This window comes from Malus sylvestris, chromosome 9, assembly GCF_916048215.2.
Source record: "Malus sylvestris chromosome 9, drMalSylv7.2, whole genome shotgun sequence".
Lineage (NCBI taxonomy): Eukaryota > Viridiplantae > Streptophyta > Magnoliopsida > Rosales > Rosaceae > Malus > Malus sylvestris.
Genome location: NC_062268.1, coordinates 16,158,881 through 16,170,136, shown reverse-complemented (window position 1 = coordinate 16,170,136; position 11,256 = coordinate 16,158,881). Strand labels below are relative to the sequence as shown.

Here is an 11,256-nt window from a genome sequence, read left to right as displayed (position 1 = left end):
ATTTCCCCCCTGAACTTTTCTATTGAAAAATTAAGGACTCAAACTAATTTTTTTAGCCAATTTGCCCCCTACCGTTAGTTTTTCATATATTCCATCCATATTTCCGTTAAGTGAGACCATGTGCATAACATGTGAGGATAGTTAAGTCATTTCAATTTAAAAATGATTAAAAACTGAAAATAAATAATAATAATAATTTTCCCTCTATTTTTTCCCGCTAATTCCTATCCTCAATTTTAATTTTCCCTCTCATTCCTATGCATGAGAAATAACATATGGTGTTATTGTCTTCATAAGTAGCTAAGTTAATCTTTTTTTTGAAGCATGTACTACCATTTTTATTTTCTCTAACAAATTAATAATTTGACAAATGCTCATGGTGTTATTGTCTCCAAAGCAGTGCATTAATATAAGAAACATGTCTATAAAAAAGACTAGGGTTTCTTATATTAATGCACTGCTTTGGAGACAATAGCACCATTAGCATTTGTCAAATTATTAATTTGTTAGAGAAAATAAAAATGGTAGACAATAACACCATATATCATTTCTCATGCATAGGAATGAGAGGGAAAAATAAAATCGAGGATAAGAATTAGCGTGAAAAAATAGAGGGAAAATTTTGTTTTTTTTTTATTATTTTCAGTTTTTTAATCATTTTTAAGAGTGAAATAACTTAACTACCCTCACATGTTGTGCACATGGTCTCACTTAACGGAAATATGGATGAAATATATGAAAAACTAACGGTAGGGGCAAATTGGCTAAAAAAATTAGTTTGAGTCCTTAATTTTCCAATGGAAAAGTTTAGGGGTGAAATCGAAAGTAAGGTAAAAGTTCAGGGGGTAAACCGACAGTTTACTCAAGTCCCAAATACTAAATTTAATAATATGGAGGTAAATAAGATTTTTTTTTTTAGACGGCTCATTAATTAGTTGATTCTTATTGTAGAATGATTGGTTTGTTTTATATTTTTGGTCAACAATAGTGACACGATGGTGTAAGGTGGACTCCGATCCTCTCCGGATCCTTCTTGGGTGGAGCCAGAGGACGGTTTTACCCTGGCCGTTCATATACAATCCTGCGGCACAAATTAACTCAATTATTTTTTAGGCATAGCGTAAGTGTTCTGGGCACCTCTCTTGGACTTTTAAGCCGAGCTGACCGTTGAACTTTGGAATCATTCCGAGCTACCCCTTGAAGATCCATCTTCTTTCACCTTCTCTTTCTCGTTGAGCATCCATCTAATCCAACAAGATCTTGTTCTTGTTCATGGCTTCTTGTTCTTCCATTTTTGATTGGAAGTATGATGTCTTCCTGAATTTCAGAGGCGAAGACACTCGCAAGATCTTCGTGAGCCATCTGTACAAAGCTCTAGTTCAGAACGCAGTCAACACCTTCATTGACGCCGAAGAGCTCAGAAAAGGCAACGACCTTTCGCAGCTACTGACATCCATTCGTGACTCGAGGCTTTCGATTGTAGTTTTTTCTCAAAACTACGCTTCTTCAACATGGTGCTTGAAAGAACTCGTCCAGATCCTGCAATGCATGGATCAGAAGAAGCAGATTGTCATTCCTATTTTCTACGAAGTAGATCCATCTCATGTTCGTAAACTCGAGGGCAGTTTTGGGGAAGCTTTTTCTAAACATGAACATGATCCTAATGCCGACATGGAAGAGGTGCGGCAATGGAGATCCGCTCTACAAAGAGCCCCCAATTTATCTGGCTGGGATTCGCGAAATTACCAGTAACTCTCACTCCTCTCTATAATCTTATTAATTAGTTTACTAGTTTAGAAGTTTAGCTATTTAATTTCCCGTTTTGGTCCATTTTAATTTACTAGTTTACAACATATTAAGGGGTTTTCTTATTTCATTTAAGATTACGATTCTACTTTTTTATTTTATTTTGTAATTTGTGATATTATTCATGCAGATAGTGTTAAAATGTTAATGTTAAAGTTGTTGTTAGTGTTATAATACAACTAGAACCAAGACTTGCTTCCCAACCAACCCTACAAAATTGAAGACTCACCAACTCTCTGCAAAACTCTATACCACCACACCTAGATCTTTGCCATGAGAAGGGAAGAGGAAACTAAAAAAAAAAAGGTCGGTCGTACCACAAGGCTCCCGCTTTACGCAGGGTCTGGGAGAGGTGAATGTCGGCTAGCCTTACCCCCATTTATGGAGAGGCTGCTCCCAAGTCTCGAACCCGAGACCTACCGCTCATGGGCGAAGGCACTTGCCATCGCACCAAGTGCGACCTCTTGAAGATTGATTTGTAATCTTAGGGGCCATTGATATTGATCTTGTGGTGAAGAATTCAATTGTTTTTTATTTACTTTTTCACGTGGGACGAAGGCTTTGTTCGCACAAAATCTGTTTTCTCCCTCTTTCATGATGAGGAAAGAGCAGGTGTGAAGAGCAACAAAGAGAAGAGGCATAGTGTACAAATGACGTCATCCAGCATGAATAAGTAAAAAAAGAACAAGTTAAATTAATTCTTGACCGCAAGATCAATATATACGGCCACGATTAAAAGGTCTGTAAAATATGTGGAGAGAATCAAAGTCCACTTTCTTTACCTAAAAGATGATTAGTTCAAATTACTAGCAATCGCAGGACTTCACAATACTGTTTTTCATATTTGGCAGGGATGATGCCAAGCTTGTTGAGTTGATTGTAGATGATATTTTTAAGAAATTGATCAATATCTCATCAAGTGAAAAGAATGGCTTGGTTGGAATGGATTCCCGCTTACAGAAAATGGATTCATTATTATGTCTAGAGGTGGATACCGTTCGCTTTGTTGGAATATGGGGTATGGGTGGTATCGGCAAAACCACCATCGCTAGAGCTATGTATGACAAAATCAATCATCACTTCGAAGGTCGTTGCTTTCTTGAAAATGTCAAGGGACGTTTTCCGTCAACCGGTGCAGGTGAAGCACCACTGGAAATGCAGGCACAACTTCTATCTAGTATCACGAATGGGAAGGTGGGGAGTTCAGAGATTTTGAGAAATGGTTTTCAGAAGATGATGGAAAGAGTTGGTAAGAAAAAAGTTTTACTTGTTCTTGATAATGTGGAGAATTCATCCCAAATTGAAGCCTTAATTGGAAAGCAACTCTCATTTGGTGGAGGAAGTCGAATCATTATAACAACTAGAGATAACCAGTCACTAAGTAGACTTGGTGATCAAATATATAAGCCCGAGTTGTTAAATGACAGTGACGCTCGCGAGCTGTTTATGCAGTACGCTTTCAGTACAATGCAACCTACAGAAGAACAAATTGATCTTTCAAGCCATTTCATAAAGTATGCTCAAGGCCTGCCTTTAGCACTTCAAATCTTGGGAGCATTTCTCGATAACAAAAGTGTACTTGTGTGGAAAGACGAGTTAAAGAAAATAGCGAGAAACCCGCACCTGGGAATTCAGAAAGTCCTTAGAACAAGCTTTGATGGACTAGATGGTTTAGAAAAGGAAATATTTCTTGATATTGCATGTTTCTTTAAACAAATGAAGAAAGACGATGCAACAAGGATTTTGGAGGGTTGTGGCTTCCATCCCCATGCCGGATTAGACGTTCTAGTTAGGAGAGCTCTAGTCGCTATCTCATCTGACGGTGTACTCCAGATGCATGATTTACTAGAGGAAATGGGTTGCGAAATCGTACGCCAGGAATCTATTAAAGAGCCTGGGGAGCGCAGTAGGTTGTGGAACTATGAAGATGTTCGTCATGTGCTAACTCAAAAAACGGTAAGAAATACATTATACTCATGACCTCTTTTTTATTGTTCTTTTTCTTTTCCTTTTGTAGCAGTCATTAGTAAAAACTTCAGTTTTGCATGTGGTCCAATATCTTAAGTGGATAGGGTGTTGGGTTTCAACCCGTATGTGTTGAGTTCGAAACTCCCTCCTCCCTTAAATTAATGTAATGAGAAATGCTAAGGAGGCTCTCTAAAAGTAGGACTTTCCATAAACTCTCTGTCACATTACAGTTTAACGTCAATTCCCTTGCTAAAATTTTAATAGTGCAAAAAACATGAGGTGGCAGATAGTTCATGAAAAGTCACACTTTTGAGAGTCTCCTTAGCATTTCTCGTGTGTAATTGCTTTGAATGCTATCCGTTCATTTAATAATAATAAATTTTAAAAATTACAATTAATAAAAAAGTATAAAGCTTCAACTTTGACCAAAATCCAATTCACGAGAAATATGTGCATTAAGCATTATAATCTTAAGTTCATACTCATTTGATTTGCAATTTTGGTTATGCAGGCTACGAAAGCTGTTGAAAGCATAGTTGTTCGTTGGCCACACTCAACCAATATTGTGGAATTAGATAATGCTTTTGTCGAAATGACAAAACTAAGACTACTCAAAATCTATACCCACTATTTATCACCAAAAGTCATGGATCAGAAAGATGAGCAATGGGAGTACAAGAATTTAACGTTTCTCTCTGAAAAGTTAAGTTATCTATTTTGGCACAAATGTCCCCTAAAGTCTTTATCCCCCTATTTTAACCCAAAGAATCTTGTTGACATTGACATGCAATATAGTATGGTTGAACATCTCTGGAAGGGAACCAAGGTACGTTCATCATTTGCATATATATTGCTTTTACATGTTTTGGTTTTTATATGCTTTATTGTGTAAGTAATTCATATTTTCCTTCATGTATATTGACAGCCTCTGGAAAAGTTGAAAATTTTCAATTTAAAAGGCTCTTATCACCTAAAGCTTACTCCCGACTTCACTGAGGCAAAGAATCTTGAGAAACTAAATCTTGGTGGTTGTACAAGTTTATCTGAGATTCACCCTTCCATTTCTGCGCTTGAAAAACTTGTCCTCTTGGATCTAAGTTGGTGCGGCCAACTCCAGACCTTTTCAAGCAACATTTGTATGAAATCTCTTGAAACCCTTGATCTCTCTTTTTGCTCAACACTTGAAAAGTTTCCAGAGATTTCAGAAGTTATGGAGAAGCTTTCAAAGCTTTATTTGCAAGGGACTGCAATAAAAGAACTGCCTCGGTCAATTCACAATCTTACGGGGCTTGTTACTTTGAATCTTGAATATTGCAGAAAACTTGAGATTCTTCCAAGCAGTATTGTTCAACTAAAGTCCCTTAAATTTCTTTATCTTTCTGGTTGTTCAAAGCTCAGGGCCTTTCTAGAAAATGTTGGAAATATGGAAGGATTAAGAGAGCTTCGCTTGGATGAGACATCTGTTGGAGACCTTTGCCCATCAATTTCATCTCTTCAAAACCTTGAGCATTTGAGTCTAGAGCAGTGCAAGGAACTTCATAGCCTTCCAAGCAGTATTCATATGAGATCTCTTCAAACCCTTAATCTTTCCCGTTGCTCAAATCTGGAGAAGTTTCCAGAAATTCATGAAGTTATGAAGAACCTATTAGAGCTTAATTTAGATGAGACTGCAATTTCAGAACTGCCCTCGTCTATTACAAATTTTACGGGACTCGTTACTTTGAACCTGAAGGATTGCAGAAGATTACAGATTCTTCCCGGCAACATTCAAATGAGATCTCTTCAAGCCCTGAATGTTTCTGGCTGCTTAAATCTGAAGAATTTTCCAGATTGGAGAACCTATCAGAGCTTCATTTAGATTGGACTACAGTTACAAAAGACCCATCAATATTAAAAAATCTTATAGAGCTTGAATATCACCAAACCTCTCGCGGCCGAATAATTGAAATGTCTTCAGGGATTCCTATTGAAGAATTGCCATCCATAATTTATAGTCTTACGGGACTTGCTACTTTGACGCGACGGTATAGCAAATACTTTAAGAGTCTTACAAGTAGCATTTGTCAACTCAAGTCCCTAAATTATCTCTCTCTTTCTGGTTGTAGAAAGTTTGAGGTGTTTCCAGACATATTAGAAAATATGGAACGATTAGCCGGCCTTGATTTGGATCATACATCTATCAGAGTGCTTCCCGCATCAATTGAACGGCTTCAGGGGCTAGTGTCGTTAAATTTGAAAAATTGCCAAAGCCTGGTCTATCTTCCGGACAGTATCTGCAATTTGTTAAGTCTCGAATGGCTCACACTCTCTGGGTGCTCAAAACTTTCTAAGTTGCCTCAGGACTTGTGGTATTTGAAGCGCCTTGACGTAGAGGGAGCTTTTTTACTTAACAACCATGGACCAACGGGTCGTTACCACCCAAAACAGCGGTTTTTTAGCACTTTGGGAGATTTGGCTCAGTTTCGAAGCACCGCACCTGCGATTTATATTGTGGGCCCAAACAAGGAGCAAAAAAGGCAACGGCTGATGAGGAATCCCTTCTGACCTGGAGCGATGATTCAGAAATTTTGATTGATCATGAGAAGTCAAGCTATGAGGAAGAGACAAGGCAGCGACATTTGGAGTTCCTTGAGGTAGAGAATATGCTAGAGGAAACTGGTATATATCAAGACAACAATCATGGATCAACCGGTTCCCACCCAAAACGGCAAATTTTCAGCACTTTGGGGTAGTTGGATCAGTTTCAGAGCACCGCACCTTTGAGTGATATGGTGGCCTCAAGCTACGAGGAAAAGGAGGCGGTGGCTGTTAAGGCAATTTTGAGTGATCTCAAGCAGTCGAGACATGAGGCAGAGGAGGAGGAGAAGGCGGTGGCAGCATCCAGGAGAGGTGGGAGGATATGGGGTTGCATCTGTGGGTCAAGGGGTTATGGGGATTGAGGTATTTGGCGCATCATCACTGATGTAATAGTAAGACTTGGGACAAGGGAGGAGGAAGAAAGGGTGATTTTCTGTGGTGGAGTTTGCGACTCTTTGGAGTTTTGAGTTGGTTTCTGTATTTTTTGGAGCTCTTCTATTTGGTTTTTTTCTTTTTCACCTACTTCTTTCTTCACCTGCGGTTTGTACGTAGTCAGTATTTACTTATCCGTGTGTTGTAAAGTTGTTTTTTATTCCTTTTCGATCAGGTATGTACTGTTAGTGATTAAGCCTTGAAGCTGATTTCCTTAGAGTTAAACTTAAGTTCTTTACCTCTTATTCTTGTTTGTTTGAATTGAAAATTGATAGCTGAGATTAGACTAGCTCATAGGCTAGGATTGTGCCAGCTGACATCGTCTTAGAGATACTCGCGCAAGACACGTGGGTATGAGAGGCGTGTGCTGTGTGTGACAATTCCTTCTTGTATCTCTCTCATTTTTATGAACAATGCTAGGGAAACCAAGCATTTTAAACCAAATTTGCGACTAAATAATATGATTGTTGATGATTAGATTATTACTTAACCGTTGATTAACGTCCTTAAACTCCGCCTATGTCTTACATGGCCGGTCCCAAGCCCGGATAAAGGAGGAGGGGGAGGGCGTCAGGTAGTCGACAACCGACACTCCATGATCACGTCGAATCCTTATGAAAATGAATCCAGAACAAAATCGCGCTAAAGCTAGGGCGTCACCCGTAAGTGGCGCGCTGTGTGGCCTGAGCACAGTGATAAGTGAGCAAGGGTCGCTGTATCTCCATCGGCACCCGGATGCAGTGTTAAATGAGCAAGGGGGCCATAGAAACTTCTTTTCGAACGACTCCACTCAAAGTTGTTTGGGAGCATATGCTCCTATCAACTTTACCCGGGACACACAAAAGAAGTACTTTGATCCTATTAGACGGGGGAGGGTGAAGAAGCTAGGACAGAAGGGTAGAGTTCAAGAAAGCAAAATGCGTTTAGGAACGTGGAATATAGGAACCTTAACGGGAAAATCTATGGAAGTAGTGGAAGTTATGGTGAGGAGAAGGATAAATATTATGTGCCTACAAGAAACTAAGTGGGTTGGTAGTAAGGCAAAGGATCTAGAAAACTCAGGGTTTAAACTTTGGTATTCGGGCACAAATAGAACGAGAAACGGTGTTGGCATCATCGTGGACAAGACCTTGGTACAAGATGTTGTAGATGTCAAGAGGGTAGGAGATAGAATCATGGCAATCAAGATTGTAATAGGACAAGAACTTATCAATGTGATTAGTGCGTACGCACCTCAAGTAGGGTTGGATACGAGTTCGAAGGAGAAATTTTGGGAAGATCTTGGAGACTTGGTGCAAGGAATTGCTCAGACGGAGAAGTTATTTATAGGAGGAGATTTAAATGGACACGTGGGCAGGGAGACAGGCAACTATAGAGGTTTTCATGGTGGCCATGGTTTTGGGGAGAGAAACGAGGATGGGGAAGCTATCTTGGATTTTGCAATGGCATATGACCTCTTCTTAGCCAACGCATTCTTTAAGAAGAGAGAAGAACATGTGATCACCTACAAGAGTGGGTCGTCAAAAACACAAATAGATTTTCTTCTAATGAGGAAAGGGGATCGTATAACTTGTAAGGATTGCAAAGTTATACCAGGAGAGAGCGTGGCTAATCAACATCGCTTGTTGGTGATGGATGTACATATCAAAAGAGTAAGACAAAAGAACAAGACTTGGAAGTGCCCAAGGACTAGATGGTGGAATCTAAAAGAAGAAAAACAAGCCATTTTCAAAGATAAGGTAATCACCCAATGTGTGTGGGATAGAGAGGGGGAAGCTAGCCAAATGTGGGATTCCATGGCTAGTTGTATCCGAAAAGTAGCAAAAGAGGTATTAGGAGAGTCCAAGGGCTTTGCCCCACACCAAAAGGAATCTTGGTGGTGGAATGAGGAGGTACAAACAAAGGTGAAGGCTAAGAAGGAATGTTGTAAAGCCTTATACAAGGAGAGGACTGATGAAAATGGTGAAAGGTATAGAAAAGCGAAGCAAGAGGCGAAGAAAGCTGTCAGAGAAGCTAAGTTAGCGGCTTACGACGATATGTATAAACGACTAGATACCAAAGAAGGAGAGTTGGATATCTATAAACTATCTAGAGCAAGGGAAAAGAAGACAAGGGACCTAAACCAAGTGAGGTGCATCAAGGATGAGGATGGAAAGGTTCTTGCTACAGAGAACGCGGTTAAAGACAGATGGAGAGGTTATTTTCATAATCTTTTCAATGAAGGACATGAAATGAGTGCTTCTTTAGGGGAGTTGAGTAACTCAGAAGAGTGTAGAAACTACTCTTTTTATCGTCGAATCCGGAAGGAAGAAGTGGTTGTAGCTTTGAAGAAGATGAAGCATAAAAAAGCAATAGGCCCAGACGATATACCAATCGAAGTGTGGAAACTTTTGGGAGAGACAGGTATAACATGGCTCACTGACCTTTTCAATAGGATTTTGAAAACGAAGAAGATGCCAAATGAGTGGCGAATGAGCACTTTGGTGCCTATCTACAAGAATAAGGGCGACGTACAAAATTGCATGAACTATAGGGGTATTAAGCTAATGAGTCATACAATGAAGCTCTGGGAGAGAGTCATTGAGCATAGATTGAGGCAAGAGACACGGGTTTCGGACAACCAATTCGGGTTCATGCCAGGGCGCTCAACCATGGAGGCAATCTATCTCTTACGAAGATTGATGGAAAGATATAGAGATGGGAAAAAGGATTTACACATGGTCTTTATAGATTTGGAAAAAGCGTATGATAGGGTCCCAAGAGACATTCTTTGGAGGATTTTAGAGAAGAAAGGAGTACGAGTAGCATATATCCAAGCTATAAAGGATATGTATGAAGGAGCAAAGACTGCCGTAAGAACTCATGAAGGACAAACCGAAAGCTTTCCCATAACTGTAGGATTACATCAAGGCTCATCCTTAAGTCCTTACCTTTTTGCGTTGGTAATGGATGAGTTAACACGACATATTCAAGATGATATTCCTTGGTGTATGCTTTTCGCAGACGATATAGTGTTGATAGATGAAACTCAGGAAGGGGTAAATGCAAAGCTTAACCTTTGGAGAGAAGTGTTGGAATCTAAAGGTCTTCGCCTAAGCCGATCAAAGACAGAATATATGGAGTGCAAGTTCAGTGCAAATGGAGGCCAAAACGAGTTAGGGGTGAGGATCGGAGATCAAGAAATACCAAAGAGCGACCGTTTTCGTTACCTAGGATCTATCTTGCAAAAGAACGGAGAATTAGATGGAGATCTCAACCATAGAATACAAGCTGGATGGATGAAGTGGAAGAGTGCATCCGGCGTGTTGTGTGACCGCCGTATGCCACTGAAGCTCAAGGGAAAATTTTATAGGACGGCAATAAGGCCGGCGATGCTGTATGGCACAGAATGTTGGGCGGTGAAACATCAACACGTACACAAAATGGGTGTAGCGGAGATGAGGATGCTTCGTTGGATGTGTGGGCACACGAGAAAGGATAAGATTAGGAATGAGGATATCCGGGGTAAAGTAGGAGTAGCCGAAATTGAAGGAAAGATGAGAGAAAATCGGTTACGGTGGTTTGGACATGTGCAAAGAAGGCCTACTGACGTTCCGATTAGAAGATGCGACTATGGGACAGAGGTTCAGGGCCAAAGGGGTAGAGGAAGACCTAGGAAAACTTTGGAAGAGACTCTAAGAAAAGACTTAGAGTACTTGGATCTAACGAAGGACATGACACAGGATCGAGCACAATGGCGTTCTAAGATTCATATAGCCGATCCCACTCAGTGACTTGGATTTTCCAAGTCTCCAACCGAGAAGTTTTCCTCACTCGGGAAATTAAGGGAACACTACCCCAACCTACATGCTCCACTCAGAAAGCTTCAACATACAAGCTTTAACAAAAGAAAATTCAAAGAACTTAGCGAAGAAGGCTTTGGTGTATTTAACACAATACGTTGAAATGAAGGAAAGCTTATTTATTGATATCCCCGATAAGCTACAAATATGTACATATACATGAGTCAAAATAAGCACACAAGAGGGAGCTTTCACAAAGGTTGCTTAGGAGAAGTCTCAGCAGTCGGTAGAGCCCCAGAAAGAGAAGGCACCGGAGGGGGATCATTTGGAGCCTCAGTACTGGACAGAACCCTAGAAGGAGGAGGCATCAGAGGTTGATCATTTGGAGCTTCATTACGCGGTACAGCCCCAGAAGACGAAGGCAATAAATGCCTTTGGAACAAACCCACAAATCTCTGATGATCAAGTAAAACCTGACCATCAGTTTCCTTCATCTGGTCAAGCTTCCTCTTCATGTTTGTAGCATAGTCATGTGCGAGCCGATGCAACTGTTTATTCTCATGCTTGAGCCCTCTAATCTCCTGTTTGAGACTCATCACTTCAGCCGCCAATGATTCAACTTGGCGGGTTCGAGCAAATAGGCGTTGGGCCATATTAGACACAGAACCTGCACACTGAACACTGAGAGCCA

General features: G+C 40.2%; 1 protein-coding gene across 2 annotated transcripts; it reads left to right on the top strand.

Moving 5' to 3' along the window:
- The first annotated feature begins 1,159 nt into the window (after positions 1-1,159).
- LOC126581899 (disease resistance protein RPV1-like) lies at positions 1,160-7,265 on the top strand. 2 transcript variants are annotated; one of them, XM_050245831.1, is made up of 4 exons: positions 1,160-1,748; positions 2,658-3,762; positions 4,286-4,600; positions 4,700-6,022. In XM_050245831.1, the coding sequence occupies exons 1-4, from the start codon at positions 1,273-1,275 to the stop codon at positions 5,630-5,632; spliced, it is 2,829 nt and encodes a 942-aa protein (XP_050101788.1). In that variant the 5' UTR covers positions 1,160-1,272; the 3' UTR covers positions 5,633-6,022. The 2 variants fall into 2 exon arrangements, with proteins under 2 accessions (XP_050101788.1, XP_050101789.1); XM_050245832.1 differs by having other exon boundaries at positions 1,162-1,748; positions 5,884-7,265.
- Positions 7,266-11,256: the final 3,991 nt, after the last annotated feature.

Bases quoted from the DNA above. Each gene is read 5' to 3' on its own strand.
- LOC126581899 (XM_050245831.1), top strand. From the start codon at position 1,273: ATGGCTTCTTGTTCTTCCATTTTTGATTGGAAGTATGATGTCTTCCTG. The intron at 3,763-4,285 runs GTAAGAAATACA...TTGGTTATGCAG, and splicing joins ATGTGCTAACTCAAAAAACG to GCTACGAAAGCTGTTGAAAG. The intron at 4,601-4,699 runs GTACGTTCATCA...GTATATTGACAG, and splicing joins ATCTCTGGAAGGGAACCAAG to CCTCTGGAAAAGTTGAAAAT.